The sequence below is a fragment of the Rhinolophus ferrumequinum genome, chromosome 21 (assembly GCF_004115265.2).
Source record: "Rhinolophus ferrumequinum isolate MPI-CBG mRhiFer1 chromosome 21, mRhiFer1_v1.p, whole genome shotgun sequence".
In the NCBI taxonomy this organism is placed as follows: domain Eukaryota; kingdom Metazoa; phylum Chordata; class Mammalia; order Chiroptera; family Rhinolophidae; genus Rhinolophus; species Rhinolophus ferrumequinum.
Window position 1 is genome coordinate 34,447,123 of NC_046304.1, and position 21,305 is coordinate 34,468,427.

The 21,305-nt window shown below is 54.5% G+C and overlaps 3 protein-coding genes across 4 annotated transcripts; all 3 read left to right on the plus strand.

Annotated features, from left to right (window-relative positions):
- The first annotated feature begins 1,217 nt into the window (after positions 1-1,217).
- On the plus strand, positions 1,218-4,221 carry HOXB8 (homeobox B8). 2 transcript variants are annotated; one of them, XM_033089082.1, is made up of 2 exons: positions 1,218-2,230; positions 3,040-4,221. In XM_033089082.1, exons 1-2 carry the CDS (start codon positions 1,807-1,809, stop codon positions 3,345-3,347), a joined length of 732 nt encoding a protein of 243 aa, XP_032944973.1. In that variant the 5' UTR covers positions 1,218-1,806; the 3' UTR covers positions 3,348-4,221. The 2 variants fall into 2 exon arrangements, with proteins under 2 accessions (XP_032944973.1, XP_032944974.1); XM_033089083.1 differs by having other exon boundaries at positions 1,807-2,230; positions 3,043-3,638.
- Positions 4,222-5,504: 1,283 nt separating this feature from the next.
- HOXB7 (homeobox B7) lies at positions 5,505-8,442 on the plus strand. The gene is made up of 2 exons (XM_033089085.1): positions 5,505-6,003; positions 8,092-8,442. Exons 1-2 carry the CDS (start codon positions 5,604-5,606, stop codon positions 8,343-8,345), a joined length of 654 nt encoding a protein of 217 aa, XP_032944976.1. The 5' UTR covers positions 5,505-5,603; the 3' UTR covers positions 8,346-8,442.
- Positions 8,443-17,654: 9,212 nt separating this feature from the next.
- HOXB6 (homeobox B6) lies at positions 17,655-20,323 on the plus strand. Its single transcript, XM_033091680.1, has 2 exons — positions 17,655-18,413; positions 19,439-20,323. Exons 1-2 carry the CDS (start codon positions 17,999-18,001, stop codon positions 19,696-19,698), a joined length of 675 nt encoding a protein of 224 aa, XP_032947571.1. The 5' UTR covers positions 17,655-17,998; the 3' UTR covers positions 19,699-20,323.
- The last annotated feature ends 982 nt before the right edge of the window (positions 20,324-21,305 follow it).

Sequence of the window (21,305 nt, forward strand, 5' to 3'; positions counted from 1 at the left end):
GGCTTGGTTTACTGGGTCCCAAGGCCTGGTTGCAGGAGTGGGGTAGCCCAACTGGGTGTCACCCTGATGGTGGCATCAGGGCCCTCCCCAAAATACAATGTTGGTCCCCCAAAGTGCTGACTGGGCCCAAGTGCCTTGCAGAGACTGCCCTCCCTATCCCAACACTCCTCCCCCCACCTCAGGCCAACCGAGGTTGTGAAAAACTGCAGTATCCTCAGTTAAAGGGCGAACTTTGCTGGGTGGTTCACCACTGCCCATTAACCGGAAAGTTTCTTATCCAGTCCGGGTCCCTTCTCAAGCTCTTCCCCACCCCTTCTCCAAAGAAAATCCTTGTTTGTTTAATGAGGGAAAGTTGGTGAGTGGTCTGGGTTGGGCACAGAGGGGGTGGCTTGGGGGCTCCAGAGATGGGGTGGGGGCAGGTGCCAGAGCTGAAGGAGGCAAAAATCTCTCCGAAAAGTCAGACGAAAAACCGATAATCTTTCTCATTTCGGCTTTGTCACCCCCACCGTGCTGCAGTCGGGCGGCGGGGGCGATCGAAGCTGCAGTTTTATAGCTGTAGAGGAAAGAACTCGTAAAATGCTAACAGCTTTTATGCGCTGCGGCATAAACAACAACAGACTCCGGCTTTATTGCGTTTTATAGTTTGTTAAAGAGTTTACAGCCGTTTTTTTGGGGGGCCGGTTACCCAGCCAATTCCCTCCACACGATAGTTAAACCTTTATCAATAATAAGGAAATTGATCATTAAAGCCTTAAATATGACTACCTCGTTTGTTTGAAAATATGTTTAGGAGAGGAAGCTGTATGATTTGATAACTTGTATTAAAATACCAATTACATTTATAGGACCTTTTAAAACTCGGCGCAATTAAACCGTGTTCTTTTACATTTTTCCAAAGCGACCCTGACATTTAAAAAGACTCCAACTGCCTCGTTAAAATCGTGAAATTAACAGCGTGCCTACGCCTGGCGCGTTGTATCTCTGTGTGCGTGTTTTTTGCTGTGACTCCCCCACATCAGTCTTTGGGGGTGGTCTGCGAAGGTATTTGATTTGTTGTGAGGAGAGAGATATCTCATTAATGTAGGTAGTTAAACAGATTTAATCCGTATTCATTCTCTCTCTCAGCCCCTCTCCCTCGCCCCCTCTCTCTCCCCCTCACCCCCTCTCTCTCCCTGGGTGTTTTTTTTTTCTTCCCCTCTTTTTTTTTTTTTCCCTCACTCTCTCCTCACTCCCAGGCGCTCTCTCGCTCTCGCTCTCTCTCTCGCTCGCTCTCTCTCGCTCTCACCCTCGCTCTGCGTTCTGTCCGGGAGGAGTACGGAGAAGCCAATAGGATGCGGGGTCTCTAATGGATGCAAATGATCATGAAAAGACAGTGCAAAATATGAAACAACTCATTTGCAGGGAAGTAAATCACCGAAAACTGTTTATGAACTGGCATCCCTTCTTCGAAATGTAAAGCGAGGACCTCTTTAAGTGGCGGTATATTTTTGTTTGGGGGGTGGGGGGTGGGGGGAGGGCGAGCGAGCCGCGGCTGCCACGCGAGCTTAGACTTTTGGAGGCTTCGCCGTCCTTTTCTATTCCTGGAAATCACAAAAAGTGTGGTTGCTTCGAGATCTTCTTCGCCTTTTCTTTCTTTTCTTTCCCCCCCCTCCTCCCTTTCCCTCTCCTTTCCTGGCGAGGGTGACTAGGAGCCGGCGAATCCGCGTTTTTTTCTCTCTCTCTCCCTCCCTTTCCCCCTCCCCACCCCCTCCCCAACAGCCCCCAACTACAGTCGCCGCCGCCGCCGCCGCCTCAAAATTCAATAAAATGAGCTCTTATTTCGTCAACTCACTGTTCTCCAAATACAAAACCGGGGAGTCCCTGCGCCCCAATTATTATGACTGCGGCTTCGCCCAGGACCTGGGCGGCCGACCCACCGTGGTGTACGGTCCCAGCAGCGGCAGCAGTTTCCAGCACCCGTCGCAAATCCAGGAGTTCTACCACGGGCCGTCGTCGCTGTCCACGGCTCCCTATCAGCAGAACCCGTGCGCCGTGGCGTGCCACGGGGACCCCGGCAACTTCTACGGCTACGACCCGCTGCAGCGGCAGAGCCTGTTTGGTGCGCAGGATCCAGACCTGGTGCAGTACGCCGACTGCAAGCTCGCTGCCGCCAGCGGCCTGGGAGAGGAGGCCGAAGGTTCAGAGCAGAGCCCGTCGCCCACCCAACTCTTCCCCTGGATGCGCCCGCAAGGTGAGCTTGCGGAGGGGCGGGTGGGACGGGAGGGAGAGCCGAGGGCCCGAAGCTGAGCAGGGGGCCGGGCAGGCCGGGGCGCGTTTCCTCCAGCTCCTGGAAGACGTGCCTGCTCTGTTCAGATGGCCTCCCACTTCTTTCCTTCCTTCCTTCCTTCCTTCCTTCCTTCCTTCCTTCCTTCCTTCCTTCCTTCCTTTCTTTTTTGTATCCCTTGAAGGAGGGTCGCTAAGCGACATTTCCTGAATCCATAAACCCCTCACCCCGCCTTACTTTTCTTCCTCTCCCCCTCCTTTTTTTCCCTTTTACTGTTTTATGGGGGGTAGTGGAGAGAGGATGGTGGGAGTAGGGGCGCTCAACTTTTGCACTTCTCAATTGCTTTATAGTTTAATTACCCTGAAGAAACTTTTCTTCTGGGGTAGAGGCTCTGGGGGCTTTTCGAGGTGGGTCCATTCGTCCCCATCACGGCTTTTTTATTCTTATTTTTCCCCTCCTTCACATTCGTCCTTCTAAAGTTTATGGCACTTTTAATAGATTTGAACCACCCCCACCCAACTCTGGTGCTGGTTACCAGGGGAGGGGGCTCCCCCTTTCTGACTCCCTTAGATCCAGTGGTGTCTGATCCTCCTCCCCTCCCCCTCCCCCGCTGACCGCGGCCTCCTAGCGCCCCCACCCCCGCGCGGGCATAGAAGGTCCCCTGCCCTTATTATACTGGTCTCCTAGGCTGGTTCACGAATCTTCCAACCTTCTCCGTCTCTGCCCCCTCCCCCACTCTCCCCTCCCCTCTGTCTCGCCCTTTCCCCCATTCCCAGCAGCCGCCGGACGCAGGCGAGGCCGACAGACCTACAGCCGCTACCAGACCCTGGAGCTGGAGAAGGAGTTCCTATTTAATCCCTATCTGACTCGCAAGCGACGGATCGAGGTATCGCATGCGCTGGGACTGACAGAGAGACAGGTCAAAATCTGGTTCCAGAACCGGAGGATGAAGTGGAAAAAAGAGAACAACAAAGACAAGTTCCCCAGCAGCAAATGCGAGCAGGAAGAGCTGGAGAAACAGAAGCTGGAGCGAGCCCCGGAGGCGGCAGACGAGGGCGACGCGCAGAAGGGCGACAAGAAGTAGGCTCCAGCTGGGACTGCCAGGGCCGCGGCCGCCCTCGGTCCGCGGGTGCCCCGACTGCGCCGCCGTCGCCCGCCCCCGCCCGAGAGAGCTCTGGTCCCGGGGGTCGGCCCGGAGCCTGGCCTCCCACCGCTGCGTCCCCGCCGCGCCAGTCCCCGCTAGTGGTAGTATCTCGTAATAGCTTCTGTGTGTGAGCTACCGTGGCTCTCCTTCCCTTCTCTTGGGGGCCGGGGGAAAGACAAGGATTGTAAGCAAGGACTCCCTCGCCTAGCGAGGGTGAGCGGCTGCAGCTTGGCTGAGCCCCCCCCCCGCCCCCACAGGTCCCCGCCCCGTGTAAAAAGCCTCCTTGTGCAATGGTCTCTTTTCCTTTGAACGTGCTTCTTTGTAATGACCGAGGTACCGATTTCTGCTAAGTTCTCCCAACAACATGAAACTGCCTATTCACGCCGTAATTCTGTCTCCCTCTCTCTCTCTGTCTCTCTCTTTCTCTCTCTCTCTCTCTCTCTCTCTCTCTCTCTCTCTCTCTCTCCTCCTTTCCCATTTCTCTCCTCCCACCCCTCTCTCCCCGCTGCCCTCCCTAGCTCGCTGGCTTTCTCTCTAGCTTCTATCTTTTCCTCCGCCCACCCCCCTTTGGTTTGACAATTTCGTCTTAAGTGTTTCTCAAAAGAGGTTACTTTAGTTAGCATGCGCGCTGTGGGCAATTGTTAAAAGTGTTCTTAGGTTTACTGTGAAGAGAATGTATCCTGTAACCGTGAATTGCTTTACTGGGGGGAGGGAGGGCTAATTATCTATTTTGTTGTTCCTCTATACTTTGTTCTGTTGTCTGCGCCTGAAAAGGGCGGAAGAGTTACAATAAAGTTTACAAGCGAGAACCTGAGACTGGCCAGGCCCGCGCTCCTCTTTTGCTCCTGGTGCCTTGCAGATCCGGGGGGAGCCGGTCACCGAGATCCTGCGCCCGCCAGACCAGGCCGCGGAGAGGAGGGGGCGGGGGCTGGAGGCAGGTGGTGCTAGTCCCTTGGCCCAGGGACGCAGGGGGTGAGGGAGGCGGCTGCGCGTGATTGGAGGAGAGAGGAACGAGGGAGGGGAGCCAAGAGAAACCCCCTCCCTTCGCGTTCCGAGGCTGCCTAGCCCTGGAGACCCGGCGCCCAGGCCACGCTGGAGAGATGCGCCTGGGCTGGTGGCTACAACCCCGCAATCTTCCCCTTTGTTTCTGTGTGCCCTCTCGTGTGTTTCGGGGCGGGGTAGGGGACGATAAAGGTGGAGTGCAGGGCTGCTGAACAAGCTTAAGCTTATATATTTTTATTTTGCCCGGGACTCTGGGAGGGGGTGGCCTCAGGAAGAGAGGTGAGATGCTCTTCCCCGCCTCTCCCTCTGAGCTTTGGCCACCTTTGCTCAGCTCCGGCTCGCCGCCTTCTTTCATTCGCTTCCCTGCTTCTCCGGCAGCCGCTCCACGGAGGCATCCGCCTCCCGGAACCAGGAGAGCAGCTTACCCGGCCGCCCCCCTCCCTTCCTTTCTCTTCCCACCTACCTCCACCCCCTTCCTTTTTTATTTTCAAACCTTGTTTTTTTTTTTTTTTAATTTTAGTCACCAGAAACCGCAGCATCCCACGCCTGTGGGCTGGACCCCGCGTCTCTAGGAGCACCCACGAAGCCTGGCTCCTTCCCTGCCCGTATGTCTGGGGCACCGAGAAAGAGCCTGACGCCAGGCTCACCTAGAGAGAACTGGGCCGAGTTACCTCAAAGGCCCAGCCAGACTGAACTTGTCCGGATTAATAAAGACCTGACCTGCTCGCACCCACCTGCCCCGTTGCGTGCAATCCCTGCGTTTGTTTCTCGCTGGGTAACGGGCTGAGGAGGAGGGGTGGGGGCGACAACACGGGTCGCTTGGAGGTTATTTATTTTACCTTCCACTCAATACCTTCCTCCCCAAATCTCGCCTGCAAGCTGCCTCCAGCCCACGGGGTTCGACAGCGGCCCTTGAGCCCCCAGTCCCAATGCACAGGGCTTGGCTTCCCCCATTCATTATTGATCATATTTTATAAATCTAACGCCACACAATTTTTTCCACATTACCGGGAGCCGTGGGGAGGCTGCCCGGCCATTGGCGGAGGGGACGTCACGAGGGCGGGGTCACGTGGTCCAGAGAGGAAAAAGGGGGTCCTTTTTGGTGTAAATCTGGACTCTAATTCTGTAATATATCAAGGAATCTCGTAAAACCGACACTAAAACGTCCCTGCCTACAAATCATCCGGCCAAATTATGAGTTCATTGTATTATGCGAATGCTTTATTTTCTAAATATCCAGCCGCAAGTTCGGTTTTCGCCACCGGAGCCTTCCCCGAACAAACTTCTTGTGCGTTTGCTTCCAACCCCCAGCGCCCGGGCTATGGAGCGGGGTCGGGCGCTTCCTTCGCCGCCTCGATGCAGGGCTTGTACCCCGGCGGGGGGGGCATGACAGGCCAGAGTGCAGCCGGCGTCTACGCGGCCGGCTATGGGCTCGAGCCGAGTTCCTTCAACATGCACTGCGCACCTTTTGAGCAGAACCTCTCCGGGGTGTGTCCCGGCGAACCCGCCAAGGCGGCGGGCGCCAAGGAGCAGAGGGACTCGGACTTGGCGGCCGAGAGTAACTTCCGGATCTACCCCTGGATGCGAAGCTCAGGTAACGCCGCGCACCGAGCCGTCCCAAGCCGCAGTGGACCGGGCACATTCCCCGGAAGGCGCCCCCTTCCAGGCCAAGTGCTCCTTTCGGCGTCCACAGTGCTCCCGGTAGGAGGTCAGCCCTAGGGATGAGGCACCCCCTTGGCCTGCAACCCGGCGTGGCGCCCCCACCCCCATTTTTGCTTGGTGCTCTCAGGCTCGCTCTGCTTCCCGGCGGATCTCTCACCGCCGACGCCGCGGCGCTCGGAGCCCCCAGCTCGCCCCCCACCCTTCCTCCCGGCCTTTTAGCTTTAAATATTTATCAGCTGCGCCGGCACGGGCTGGAGACGAGGCCGTTTGTCTTGCGGAGGAAGGCTGGGGTTTGCAGAGAATAGCCATTAGGGTCTCCCCCCTTCCTCCCCCCGGGGATCTCAGCTCTGGGTGTGTCCCCCAGCCCCAGCTTGGATAAGGTCTGAGGGAGGGGGCCGCAGTTCTAAGCAATTCTCCCCTCCCCCTTCCTTCCCAGCCAACCCGGCTCCCCCATTATTCCCTTCTGGACAATTAGAGGTGGGCTCTAGGGGCCCGGTGGGAGGAGGGGGTATGAGAGATTAGGATCCAGCCAGGGACAGAGCGCCAGAGAGGCAGGTGGAGAGATGAGTCTCCTGACCCCCCAGTGAACTTGGGAAGGGGGCGGCAGAACTAGAGAAAGAGGCAGACACCTCATGGTAGTACAACTGGCTTCCTCAGGTGCCCTTCCTAGGGCTCCTAAGCGCCCCAGGAGAACTGGCCAACAAGTTTACAGGTATAATTCCAGAAGCGTGAATGTCCTCTTGCGGGAGTCACTAGGACTTTATAGAGTTAAATCAGGAGTTAGAAAGTGCAGGCCACTGAGCCAGCTGCCGTTGGAACCCCAAGAGACCAGGGGTTCCATGGGGTCTCCTGACAAGCCTGTCCCAGACATCCTTCTTAATGCTGCCCTGGGCTCAGGGGCCAACCCCAAGGGCCAGAAGACCCAAGACTTGTGGTCAGAGGCCCCCAGTCCAGCCAGGGTTGAGGACCAGGAGAAGCCCAGCTCTTATGCCATCGGTATTGGTGGTCACGGTCCCCATTACCTGCTCCATAATTCAACTGCCTTTCCAGTTGATTTATCAAAGACCAAATTTTTCTGCTCGTAAACATTTCAGCTTGGCTTTTATCTGACTTGAAATTAGGGCCCCTCCTCCCTCCTCCCACCTGCTTCTCTGGAGGACTGGCACCAGCACCTCCCCCAACACAACCTTCCAAAGGTTCCTCAGGATTTGGGGCCTAACCTGGGAAGCTGAACCCTGCCCTTCAGCCCCCACCAGTCAGATACTTCATGTATCACTCTAACCCATGTTTCTGTCCCTCCTCTCCCCCTGTGCCGTCTGAGAGGCCCAAAGGTTGCTTTGGAGAGCTGGGTTATCTTGGCAGGTAGGCAGGCAGGACAGCCTGGCTTTGTCACAACCTCAGCTACTCACTGGAAAATAGTTATCATCCAAGGAAATCTGCAAATTCTCACCTCCTCCTCATGCCACAACAGGCTGACAGGGCAGGACGGGAAGACTTATGGAGGGATGGTGGGTGTGTATGAACAACTAGACCTGTGAGGGTCCTTTGTCTCCTTTTCTTTGGGGGAAAAGCACTCAGACACTAGAGCTTTACTCCAGGGTCACTTACATGCTTTCCATTGCCCCCTACCCCAAAAACCATCAGAGGCAGCATCCAAGAGGGGAGGCGCAGGGCCCTGGTCCTAAGGGTGATGGGAAGATTAAGTTCCCTTAATCCTGCATACACCCCTTAGACGCTGGGCCTTTAACAGCCAGCAGGTTAGATGTGGGTTCAGAAGCCCTAGGCTAGAAGACTTCTTGGCTGAAAAATGGGAATGTTTGCCTCTCAGGAGGCCTGTAGAAAGGTCTGCATACTTAAGGAAGAGGGCTGGCATAGGCTGGGACATGGAAAGTGGGACTTGGGTTTAGTGGGACAATGGGCTCTTCCAACCACTGACTCCAAAATCGCACACAGAGGGAGATGGCATTCTTGTGGTTTTCACCCCACGCACTGATTTTTCTTCTCTAAATACTGTGAGCAGGGACCGACCGTAAACGAGGCCGCCAGACCTACACGCGCTACCAGACCTTGGAGCTGGAGAAGGAGTTTCACTACAATCGCTACCTGACCCGGCGGCGGCGCATCGAAATTGCGCACGCGCTCTGCCTCACCGAAAGACAGATCAAGATCTGGTTCCAGAACCGGCGCATGAAGTGGAAAAAGGAGAACAAGACCGCGGGTCCCGGGGCTGCTGGCCAGGACAAGGCCGAGGCAGAGGAGGATGAGGAAGAGTGAGAGACAGACAAAGGGTAGAGGAAGAGAGATGAAAAAGGGAGAGAGGGAAACGCCCAGCTCTGAGAACTGAGAACCAGGAAACTCAAATCAAATGGGGGGGGGAACCTATTTAAATGGAAAGCAGTTAATTTTTTTTAAGAAGGTGAAATTTTGGTTTCTTAACACTGAAAAAAAACTACCTATAGAAAAGTCCGCAGGGTTTGTTTTATACACTATGGGAAGGACATCATCTACCTGTTCTGTAGCTTTCTGGAATTTGCCTCCCCTTTTCTATGTTGCTATTGTAAGGTATTTGTAAAATCTTGCTGTTTTGTAAGCTTCCCTTGTTTATGCTATCTTTGTGGTCTGTGGGTCTGGACTAATGTGTGTTGTTCCCTCGCCTTCCTGAGCCCCCACCTTCCCAGTAGCCACGCTGAAGGGGCCTTAGGGAGCCCCAAGGACCCACCGGTGCGCTCAGGTCCTCTCTGTGTACCTGGCTGGCCCCATGCTCCTTGCTCCTGCCAATTCCTTTGATCCTCTTTACATTCTATGTGTATCTGAAGAATGGAGAAATAAAACACAATTTAAAATATAAATGGATGCTCTATTTTCTGTGTCTCCCTAAGGCTGGCAAGGGGTCACGGTTAGCCATGCATCCCAGCAGTCAGCACTCAGCTCCAACTTCTGCCGCTGGTCCAGTTCTTACTGGGCAGGGGTCTGCTCTTTTTACTGGTGTCCCTGCTCTGGTGGCTGCCAACTAGAGAACCCTATCATACACATATACATTTCCTTAGCATTCTTTTATACTGACAAATGCAAATGTACACAATCATACATATTTACAGGTTGATATCACACATAAATGTATACATTGTCACATACAGTCACAAAGAAACACCCATATTCATATGTTCACAAATACACATACAGGCATTTATACATCCCAACACCATGCCCAGACACATGCATTCACATTTACACACACAAGTAAACACACGTTCACACTCACAGACTCATTTATACATAGCAATGTACATTCACACATTGGCTGATAAACACACAGATTCGCATCTGCCCCCAAGTAAACACATCCATGAGTCCACATGCTCACACACATTCACCAAACCAAACCAAACTAAACCCCCACAGCTTCACAAACTTCCTCAACCTGGCTTTCAAGCTAGGCTGGGGCTTAGCCGTGCCGCTGGCGCACAAACAACTGAAATGCAAAGTACTGGGCCCCGTACGGAGGAAGAGCGAAAGGAAAGGGAAGGTGACCACCCAAATCCACTCCCGCTTCTTGGGCGGCTTTGGTCAGAGGCCAGGCCGGCAGCAGAAACCTCAGGGAGGCCCAGATAGGCCTCCAACGCCAGGGCGCTCCCGGCTGCCTCGCTCATTCGGCAAGCATTTTCCGTAAGAGCTATTCGGTTATTTTATTTCCACTTATTTTACTTTCATTTATTTTAATTCATCTATTCTAAATTAACAGTGACTTAAATAAAACTTTAAAATGGGGGGGGGGGAAACTGAGCCCCGAGAACGAGAGCCTGAGCAGTGCGAGTTTACCGGTTCGTGTGGCCACGGCATCCCGGCGCTCTGAGACGACCGCGCAGCCCGCCCCGGCTCCGCCGGCTTCCTCCGAGCCTTTCAGGCGGCTCTCCGAGCTGCCGGCAACCTGAAATCTTTTTCCGGAGTACAGAGAAAGAGAGAAAAAGAAAAACATTTTGGGAGATGTTATTTCGTTTCATGAATTTGGGCGCTAGCTAGTAGCTTAATTCAAAATACGGGACTATTTCAGGGGACCTGGGAAACATGGCATAAATTTTGTTGCTCTTGTGTTTCTTTTGCTCCCCAAACACTCCCGATTGAGGGATTAAAAACCCGGAAGTTGGTGTCTACACAGCTAGACCTGCCGAGCTGATTTTTATTATTTATTCGATTATAAACCCTGGATTGTTTAAATTTAAAGAACAGCACCGGACAGAATGGGGGAAGAGGGTTGGAAGGGAAGCACGTTTTAGAATCTGTTTAATTTGAATTTGTAAGTAAAAGGCCCTTAAACCAGCAGTTTCTCCTTTAATGACGGAAAAAACCCCTGGAGAGCTCATGGAGTTGTCTTTGGGAACCCCGGTCTGCCCGCATTTGGGCGGACGAGGCAGGGATCCATCTAGCTGTAGCCTCCTCAAATTTCTGGGGTGCAGAGGTGAGAATCCCGTTACTACATTGTCCACCTTGGCCTTCATCAGGGCCACCTTTCCGCCCGAGGTGTAAACTAGGCCTTCGGGGATCTAGGGCCCCCACACCTGCAATGCTGCAAGCTTCACAGGTGGGGTCCCACCATCAGTAGGGTTGAGAATAAGGGGGGAGTTCAGAGGAAAAGAGGGGGCACTGAAGCTTTCATTTTGCCTTGACGCAAGTGGCAACTCTGGACACCAGCTGCTGCTGCCGCCGACTCACCCCCAAATTGGCTTAGAATGGTACTCGTGCGGAGGATTTAGGGTGAATTTTTACTAGAAGATGGGACAGAGCGCCAGTGAGAATAGGGAGGTTCGGAAAAGAACCCACTTTCCTCGCTGGACCCTTGTGGCTCCTCCGCCTGATTGCCTGCACCCCAAATCTCACCGCTTCTCAGATTGGGGTTTCCCCAAAAAGCGAGAAGGAGAAGAAAAGAAGATGGCGACTGAGAAAAGGGTTGCTGGTGGAGCAGCCATGAAGAAATGCAATAAATTCCTTGTTGTTTTATGAAAATTTACAACTTTGTGATAGAAGTTTATGAGTGGTTGAATCCAGCGATTGGCCGGCGCTGGTCATGTGGCTGGGCGATCGTGAACATGAACTTTTTATCATTTCCCTGGTGGTTATAATGCAGCATTCTTTTGGACACCACACCTAGGTCGGAGCACTGTCGTCCTTTAGGGCTCCAGCCTCTTGATATTTTTATACTTCAGTATCAGCTCGATAAAGCAAAAGAGAGAGAGGAAGAGAGGGAGAGAGGAAAGAAGAGAGAGGGGGAAGGAGGGGTGGGAATTACACAAAAGGGAGAACCAAAAATAATTTTAATTCCTAAGTTAATTTGCTTGCTGATCTGGGATTTTAGTCATCATGGAGGGTAAATGGACAATCTGCCCAGGATCGCAGCCTGATACCATTTTTCAAAGCCAGAACTTACTCCATTTTCTATGCAAATATCAGAAAAGCGAAACACCCTCTCTTCCAAGTCAGAGAAGGGGAAGCGACGGCTCTCAGGTTGGGACAATATTATCTGGAGGATGAAGAAGAAACCGAACGCTCTTTTTTTTTCCCTCCTTCCTCCCCACCCCTTTCAATCGGAGGAAAGAAACCCCAAGGTCTGCAAAGGTAAGGGAGATTCTACAATTGTCATTCTTTCGCCTTGATTTTGTAGGGGGTGGGGCTTGGGTTTGTCTCCCTCCTCCCCCCGTCCAAGACGGGGCTGAACCCCACCTCTGGGTGCTGCAGGGAGAGGCTTCCCAGGAAATTCGGTGGCTGAAAGAAGGGTGGCTGCTTCCTGGAGGGGGAGCCCAGGCAAGAAAAATGGGAGGAGGAACCGAAAGGGGCCACGGAGTCGAGCTCTAAGTCGCCTTTTTAAGCTGGCAGGAGAGGTTCAAGCGAGGGGTTTGCGAAAGAGGATGGGGGTTTCTAGGCTTCAGGGCGCTGGCAGAAGCCGGTTGCTACGGCCTCTGTGGGTTTGAGCCCCTTCCCCCTCCCACTACCCCTCCCTCGTTCCGGCCTCCCCCGGTTGCCCTCGCGCGGTTCTCTTGCCCGGTTTGGGTATCGGCAGTTTCCCGGCAGCATTGGCACGAGGGGCGGTGGCGCTGAGGGACGTCCTGGTCTCTGGAGGGCCTGGAGTCTCCGCAGAGGCCGGCGAGGGCGAGGAGGCGGCTAGAGAGACACAGAAAGGACAATATACAGAGAAATGCTCATTATCTCCCTTCGGAGGAGACATTTCTGAAATTAAAGGGCTGTAAGTGGAGACACCCAAATCGAGAGACACCTCCCCCTCCCCAGGAAGCCCGCCTGAGAATGCCCAGGTCTCTCGCCACTCCTGAGAAGGGAGCCTTGCTCTGCAGTGAGACAATTTTGTGTGTGTGTGTGTGTGTGTGTGTGTGTGTGTGTGTTTAATGCGGTAGGTTACAGCGTGTTGGTTTTGGAGCCTTGCTCTGCAGTGAGACAATTTTGTGGGTTTTTTTTTTTTAACGCGGTAGGTTACAGCGTGTTGGTTTTGTGTAATATTGATTCTATTACTTGTGTTTTATTGATATGGGGTGTGTGGATTTCGGTGGAAGAGAAAATTGCCATGTGTGTGTTTGATGTGGAAACGTTTCAAACTTTCCTGGATCCAACCCTGGTAATTGTGAAGAAGCTGTTTAGCGTGTTGTTGTTTTAGGCTTGTAAACACAAACAAAAAAGAAAAGAAAATAAGAAAATTAAATTAGGGGACCTAATGATGTCGGGACTGGAAAGCTTCCTGCCGCTGAGCTCAGGCAGCTTGTCCTGTTCCACCGGCGCCTGATTTCATTACCCAGCCAGGCCTCCTGGAGGGGGCGTGGGGGTGGGGGGAAGAACCTTCGGGCCAGAGACTGAGATTCCTAAAGTAGCTGATTGAGTGCAAGAAGGCACAAGCCGCTAGGTGAGGATTTGAAAATAGAGTGAGAGGGCTTCTGCGGAAGCTGTAAGCCAAGAGATAAGAGACTTTGGGCGCGGAGGGCAAGAGAGACTGATTTAGTTTTGTTTGCATGAATAGGTGATTGCTTTTCTTTTTTTAAAAAGACCAGAGGCAGAGCGTTCAGCCTCGGGCCTCTGGTTGCCCAGCGATTGCGGGGTCTGGGGATGTGGAGGGCAATATTGGTCCTCTCAGTCCTGAGCTGGGAAGAGAGGGACATAGCCACTTGTAGCGCGGGAGGGGGCCCCTGGAGGCCCAGGTAGATGCCCTCCCAGCCGGCCTGGACTGGATGCCTGGAGGGACCCCTCGCTGCGTAGCCAGAGAAGTTCTCAGTCAGCACCCATGGCACTCGGAGCCTATTCTCAAAGGAAAAAATTCCCCAAACCCACCCAGACTAAAGATCTTTTTCTCCTGTAGTCTCGACGGGGTATAAATCATCCCTTAGACAGTTTGCTCTGACCCAAATTATGCGGTTTGCTGCCATCTACCGTCCGTTTGGAGACATGCGGCTTCGGTAAGCCCCGCGACGCTGCCTGAACCACGCCGGACGCCTGGAGCCTGGCGGCTCAGGTTCCGTGGGATTTGGTGGAATTTGGGCCCAGATTGTCGCTTTCCGCTGGATTTTGGTTCCCGCCCGCCGGCGTGTGGATTAGAGAACAAGAGTCCCCTAACTGCTCGCCCGCCCTATCCCGGTTCCAAACCTGGCGGCTGGCTGGGGAAGCAGTTTTTTTCTAGGACATATTTAAAGAGGACTAATACTGCATCCCGCGGGCAGGGGGCCCTGAAACGAAGGGTTGGGGAATCGCTGTCGTGAGCCCCCACCACCCCCCACCGCAGGTGGGAGAGGGGATTATCCGGGTCGCTCCGAGATCCGAGGCCAAGGCTGTTCAAGGTTTATTTGGTTTTCTTTTCGGCCAAGGGAGGGTCCAGCTGAGGAGGCGCCGGCCCGGCAGTTCCACTCGGTTGTCAAAAGACAACCGGGTCTGTGTTCTCCCGGTTGGCTTGTGGGTCTTGGCCAGTCCCTTGGCCGGTGAGTCCGTGACGAAGGAATTGAGCCGAGTTTTCTGGAAACTGATGGTGTCTGCAAGTGAGTGTGGGCCCCTCCCTCATTCTCGATCGTTTCAAGCGAAATCGACTCAAATATGCTTTGGGGGAAAATTGGGAGTAGGAGTAGAGATGAATCATTAAGGAACCAAACCAATCATTAAGGAACCTAACCATCGTAATTTCCGTTCCTGCCGGACCCTTCACACCCGCTTTCCCAGAAGGGGTGGCGAGGGCGGGGGTCCTCGCCTCTGCTGCCGCGTTTGAATATTGGCCCCTGTCTCACGGGTTACTGATTAGCCCGGGCTTTCAAGCCGCAGGAGGAAGCTCTGGCCATTCCTTTCAAGGTGCTGTGGCCCTGGTTCCTGGGCGGGGGCTCCAGGAAATTGCCTGTAGTGCCAGGCAGGCCGAGGTGTTACCAGGGCCTGGCCCGGGAGCTGGAGGAGCTGCCGAGGTCCAGGGGCCCAGCGGTGCTGGGGGCAAACACGGCGGCTGTCGTCGCGGGGTGAGTCTGGGCCGCAGGGGAAGCCCTTTCAGCTTTTCCGCAGGGAGAATGACTTTCTGGCGGCTAGAAGGCGCGGCCCAGGGAGGGAGGCCCCGAGGGAGCACGCCCCGAAAGTCTTGGGCCCCTCGGGATTTTTTCTTGTGGGCAATCCAAAGGACAGATATGGAAGGGAAGGCGTCTGGTACAGTGTTGAAACAGTTCAGGGCTCTTAGGGTGCCGGCAGACCTGAGGGGGTGGGAACAGGGAGAGCGAGCTGAGCACCGCTGCCCTCCCCACCGGTAGAGCTGGGACATTGCCGCTCATTTGCATAATGGAAATTATGTCTTTGTACCGCTCTGGACCGGCCCATTTTTAGGGCCTGTCCCATCTAAACAGCTCCCAAAGGTTGGGGGAGGCCACACTGCTCCCTCTGAGAACATTTATGTTCCTCAAATCCAGAGAATCACAGATTTGGGTTGTGATGTTTTAATTCGCGCCATCGTAGTCAGAGTTGGGAAAGTGGTGGGGGAAGGTGCCCACAACCCAAAGAGCTGGAGGTGGTGGGAGCTTTGTAGCTGAGAGGAGAAGGGAAGCCTGGACAATGTCTCAATCTCCCCTCCCCTCCACATACATACAGGCAAATACCCCTCCCTGAGGTTGCTGGTACAGGAGAATTTTACTCCTGAGCTGAACACAACCAAGACATTTCCCTGGGAGCTGGAATGTGTGCATCCATAGGAGCGTCGATTTGCAGCACAGAAAACTACAATTATAAATCCTGCCTGTGGGGTTTCTGTACCATCCTTCTGTTGTGTACTCAAGACTTGGTACACATTTATATCCACCTCCCCATACACAAGCTATCTCATGGAGGCAGGGAGAGACACCCCACACTGGCAGATGGGCTGTGTTGCTGTGTATTTACATATCCCCCCTTGGAGACAGACAGATGTGGGCGGCAGTGGACCGAACCACAGACAGATTCTAGAGATCTGGCTCCAGAAACCAGGCGGTCTCTGGCCCAGCTCTGCCTGCCTGCTCGTTCTCCCAAACAAACGGATCAGAGGAATAAACGCTCATAAATACCTCTGAGCTTAGATAAGAGCGATGAGGCGCTATTTCCTTTCATGCCGGACTCCAGGCGCCCAGGCCCTGCCTTTGCGGCTCCATCTCAGGACAGGCAACCTGCAGAGGTGAGGTTAATTTGGGGCTATGACTCTAAGGATAAGGCAGTTATTTTCCTGCTTCTATATCACAGGGGAACCTTACTTTGTCCAGGCTCCACACGCAAGACCAAACCTGCCAGTCCTAAGATGAGGACATTGTGGTCAGGAAGGAGGCAGAGAGGGCTGAGGCCCAAGGTCCAGCCTCAGTGGCAGAGAAGGGGGAGGTGTATCTAGGCACTCTCCCATCTTGCTCCCCCTGCCCAAATATTCCCCATTCCTCTTCAGGAGTGGGCCCAATCACAGCTAGATTGGAACATTTATGATTTTCCCTCATTAGGAGGCTTGAGTTTTATTTTCTTAAATCTTGATAAAATGGCCATAGAATCAGGCTGGGAAGGGATCACCACTTGGTCATGAAAGTGGAGCCTAGAAATTGTCCTGAATTTAGGAAGCCTTGTAGGCCACTTTACAACCATTCGCGTTCTTACCCTTAGTCACCAACCTCAGCCCTCTACTATTTTCCCTAGTGTCTTGTATCATCTTCAATGGCCAGAGCTGGCCCACCAAACGGAACCCAAAAGGCAAGGTAGAGAGGAAGCTCAGCTTGGCCCCTTCATCAGATTTTATCCCACAACCTGGCCCATTCCTGGCTCCAGGTCCAAAGGTAGTCACCTTGTACTGCCTGGCCACCACATGCATATTAGAATGTTGAAAAACACATTGTGGCTCAGGCCTCCAGCCTGGCTTTAATGTTGATTTTCCTTAGATGAGAGAGCCAGAGACATATACTCTCTCACACACCCAAACTTGAACCACACACAGCAAAGCTGGTGATACAAACGTGAGATGTGGGAAGGATTGTACAAGTGCTGAGACAGAAGGGGGGTGAGCATCTGGAGAGGGGATGCAGGCTGATAGTTGTAAGCTGCCTGCTAAGTCCCCAGGAGGACCCAAACACCCTTCCCTCTTTATAAAACCAAACCATAATCAAGTCTTGGGAAATAATTGATTTAAAAAAGAACTTCCAGCTTCTGAAGAGACTTGGAAAAGGTGCAAGGGTTCCTCTCTTCCCAGTGGTCTCTGATCGCCTCAAATATCAGGAGGGCTTGAGGACCCTAAACTGGAGGACCACTTTCTTCCCTACATCCACTTTCTGAGACAACCTTGATTCCTAAGAATCTGTAGCTCAGGATATTCTTATATCTTTTGGGCAAGACGTGGGGGTGGAGTGAGGGTTGCTGGCAGGATAGGGATCAGGAAATCTAGGCTGGGGGTCACCCCTCACACCTCCTCTCCATATCCCTAAGTGAGGAGAGGGCTAATCCCTTTCTCCAGTGCTCCTCCCTGTGCCAAGAGCAAGTGGTGCATACTAGAACCAGGCGAGATGTCTCCGGCAGCAGCAACCATAGCCTTCCAAAAAGCTCCTAGCCTAGCCGCAGAGCCAGAGGGAGAAGACCCTCCTCCTGCTTCCCTGCATCTCGGGTCTTCTGGGCAGCAGGCTCTGGCCTGCCCCACAGACCATAAGAGTTGTGGAGAAGCAGGAATAATAACCCTGGGTTTGGAGGAGACAGAGAAAATCTGAGAAACAGAAACAAACAAACAAACAAACAAAAAACGGTTTTCAAAACCTGGGAAGGAGATGGTTTCTTCTTCGACTCTCTTTCTGAAGACAAAGCTAATTAGCAGAGAACTCTTCTCCCCTTCGACCAACACAAAACCCTAGAAACAAACCTTCTCCTTTAGTTCCCTTCTAGCCAGATTGAAATTTGAGATTCAGGGATGGTTACCCACCCTTCCTTTGAGGGAATGGGACTTAAGCAACGCAGGGGTTAACTTTTCTGAAAACACAATTAACTTTTCCCTATTCTGCGTGGGGAGGGGAGGTTATATTTATTTAATCACTGGGGAGTGGGGTGGTCTCAACCCAAAGCTCCCTCCTCCCTCAAAGGCACAGACGCTTCTTTCGCAGATCCTACGTAGGTGGAACAGGACGCGTCGGGTTGTGGGGAGAGAGAGAGAGAAAGGAGAAGGAGGAAAAAAAGGTTGATAGGTTTGTGCGCGGGTCCCTCGTGCCGGCTGCGCTCCTCCTGGGTGCTATTTGACAATTCCTGCCTCTGCCATTGGTCAGTGTTGGATCAGATGGTTGTATTTCCTTCTGGCCCTCACTGGCACCTCGCCATCCCCCCTCAGCTAAAACCCAATCTCAGATATACTACTAATAGGCGCGGCGCTCGGACTATAAAACACAACAAATCATAAACCCGGCGGAGCAGCAGCGGCCGTGCGCGCCTCCCTCCCAATGAGTTCCTATTTCGTGAACTCCACCTTCCCCGTCACTCTGGCCAGCGGGCAGGAGTCCTTCCTGGGCCAGCTACCGCTCTACTCGTCGGGCTATGCGGACCCGCTGAGGCACTACCCTGCGCCCTATGGGCCCGGGCCCGGCCAGGACAAGGGCTTTGCCGCCTCCTCCTATTACCCGCCGGCGGGCGGCGGCTATGGCCGAGCGGCGCCCTGCGACTATGGCCCGGCGCCGGCCTTCTACCGCGAGAAGGAGTCGGCCTGCGCTCTCTCGGGCGCCGACGAGCCGCCCCCCTTCCATCCGGAGCCGCGGAAGTCCGACTGTGCACAGGACAAGAGCGTGTTCGGCGAGCCTGAGGAGCAGAAGTGCTCCACGCCCGTCTACCCCTGGATGCAGCGGATGAATTCGTGCAACAGTGAGTGAGACTCCGCCGTCGCTGCGACCCCTGCGGGCCCCCACCTCGGGAGACAGAAGTAGCAGCTCCCCATTCTCCAGCTGGATGCGGGGTGCGCATCTCAGTTAGGAGTGAAGGGGAGATGGGGCGCTCGCACTGGGGCTTCTGCTCTGGCCTCTCACCCTCAGTTGTTACAAAGTTTGCAAAGTCCCAGCCGCACTCGGAGGCAGGGTAGCGAGTGGGCTCTCGGGGGTGGCAGGCCAGAGCAGGGCTTGCGAGTCAGGGCAGGGGGCAAGGGCCGCAGTCATGCGCTTGGCTTTCCCTTGCGCCCCCAGACCTGGTAGGGTCCCCCATCCAAAGACTGTTCCATTAAAAACCGAGTGCGTCACGGGAAGGGGGGCGGCGTGACGCTGGCGAGGGAGAGTGGACTTGTCCCGGACTGTGTTTCCCTGGGGGCGGGGGGTTGGGGAAAAATGAGGAACCAGGAAAGGGGCGGTAGTCAGAAGACGGAGGGAGAATAAGGGGAAGAAGGAGCGGGGTAGCGGGCGGAGGGGGAAAGTGGCAGAAGCAGGCGCCTGGGTCTCAGGTTGGATTATTTGTCGGCCTTAAGTCCCAAATTGATGTCCATTAGCGGGACACGAAAGTGAGGAGCCGTTAATGCCGACTATGGATCGATCCACGTCATTACGGATTAAGGGCTGGAATCTATCACACGGTGGTGCGGGAGCTAGAAGGATGGGGAAAAAAAGATCTGGCCAGGAAGAGACACACCTGGCCAGTATACTTTCCCAGCCCCTCCCCCTAGACTCAGGTGGGATTTTAAACTGCTCCTCCCATCCCCCACCATAAGTCTAGACCGGAATCGCAGGCCTAGGAGACCCGGAGGGAATCTGGAGGGGGCGCTGGAGGGTGAGGGGGGTGGGCAGGGAATGTGAGATTGGAGGGCATCCCGGGACAGGCTGGAGTCCTTGTTTGAGAGTCGAATGGGGGAGGGGGACTCTAGCCCTAGTGACCTCAGGCCTCAGCATCTCTTCTCTGCGTAACAGGTTCCTCCTTTGGGCCCAGCGGTCGGCGCGGCCGCCAGACTTACACGCGCTATCAGACCTTGGAGCTGGAGAAGGAGTTTCACTACAATCGCTACCTGACCCGGCGGCGGCGCATCGAGATCGCACACGCCCTGTGCCTGACCGAGCGCCAGATCAAGATTTGGTTCCAGAACCGGCGCATGAAGTGGAAAAAGGAGAGCAAATTGCTCAGCGCCTCTCAGCTCAGTGCGGAGGAGGAGGAAGAAAAACCAGCGGAGTGAAGGCGCTGGAAAGGGAGGGGGGACGCGAAAGGAGAGGCCTGTGGGCAGCCGTGGGCATCGGAGAGCCCCGAGAAGGCTCTGCAGGCGGGGGAGCCCAGGGACCTGCTCTCCAGCACAGACAGGTGGGGCCCAGCGCTCTCCTGGACGCCCCCACCTGCAGAGCTCTCGCTGTGAGCTGGGAGGCTGTGCCTCCTGAGCCCACCCAGCACCCCGTGCGCCCCCTCTATCCGCGTGGAACCCGCCTCAGCCCGATCAGCCCCCCTCCAACCCGTGAGAACTGAGGACCGGACTCACTTGATGTTTCCTGGAAGCAGAGCAAAAAACACTCTTGTCCGTGTCGCGTCTCATTTCGTCCATGTCCCCCGTGCACGGTTTCAATGGTAGCTTCGCAGTCCCCTCAGCGGGGGCCTCGAAGACTCCCTAACCCCAGACCTCTCTCCTACCCCCTACCCCTCAAAGCCACTGGAAGGAGCACATACTACCTAGAAGTAAGAAGAGGAGCCTCAGAAGAAAACAAAGTTCTATTTTATTAATTTTCTATGTGTTGTGTTTGTAGTCTTGTCTTAGCTCGGGACGTGAAATACTTCGGTAATAATATTAATATTATTATTAATGATGATAATAAAGAAGTAAAAACTCGCCGCTCAGTCACCTCTGCTCGTCCCCTGCCACTTCCCCACCCCTACAGCCACCCTGTGGTCCTTTGCCGGAAACTCCGCAGCAAAGACAGGAGTCTGGTAGGCCCCAGCGGGCCCGACAGGACTCGGACGTTACAGTTCAGATAAAGGCTGGAGCCGTCCTGCCCATGCTCCGGCGCTGCGCCTCGCGGGTACTGAGGCTCAGAATGGCCTCTCCAAGGGCAGTCTTGGGGGACTGAGAAAGGTCGTTTCCCTCCTGTTCTCTAGCTTTTCCTCGTTTGTCCCTGGCACGAGGGACAGCACAGAGGCCTCCTAGCCAGGAGCCCCTGCAGAGACTTAGCCAGGCGGATCTGTAGCCTGAGCAGCGCTTTTCTGTCCTCCCGCTCACCGGGTCGTGGCCTTTGGCCTGCCCACATGGCCTGGTCTACCGCCGGCCTTGGCCCTCGGCTCCTGGCCTGTGGCTCCTGAGACCAAATCAGGGTCGCGGGGTATCTCTCCACCCACAGCTGAAAGCTTCCTGCCTCGAGTAGGAGCTCAGCGAGGAGTAGGAGAATGCGAAGCCAGAGGCAGGCATTGGCTGAAGGGCACGACTTTCCCCTGCTCATTGGAGACCTGAGGGTAGGAAGCCAGGTGATCGGGCAGTTTGGTCTCATCTCCTCAAACAAAAACGACCATTATCTCCCACCCACACCCAGGCGGCGAGCTGCGGACACTGTTTTCCTTTCTTCCTCCTCCCTCTCTCCCTTTTTTATTTTTAAAGAAAATAGCCGCCCGGCAGAAGGGGCCCAGCTGCCGCAATCTTTGGCTGCGCAATGCACTCAGCAAGGCGCCGCCGGTCCTCGGAACCCCTTCCTGGGGAAGGCATTGGCCGCTGGGCACATTCTGACACTACCCGGACGCCCGCGAGGGTCGTCGAGCGGGGCCTCCCGACGCAACAGCCGGTATCTGGTGAGGAGGAGAAAGGATCCT

Coding starts and splice junctions, on each gene's coding strand:
- HOXB8 (XM_033089082.1), top strand. CDS start 1,807: ATGAGCTCTTATTTCGTCAACTCACTGTTCTCCAAATACAAAACCGGG. Junction 2,231..3,039: donor CCCCTGGATGCGCCCGCAAG/GTGAGCTTGCGG, acceptor CCCCATTCCCAG/CAGCCGCCGGACGCAGGCGA.
- HOXB7 (XM_033089085.1), top strand. CDS start 5,604: ATGAGTTCATTGTATTATGCGAATGCTTTATTTTCTAAATATCCAGCC. Junction 6,004..8,091: donor CCCCTGGATGCGAAGCTCAG/GTAACGCCGCGC, acceptor TACTGTGAGCAG/GGACCGACCGTAAACGAGGC.
- HOXB6 (XM_033091680.1), top strand. CDS start 17,999: ATGAGTTCCTATTTCGTGAACTCCACCTTCCCCGTCACTCTGGCCAGC. Junction 18,414..19,438: donor GCGGATGAATTCGTGCAACA/GTGAGTGAGACT, acceptor TCTGCGTAACAG/GTTCCTCCTTTGGGCCCAGC.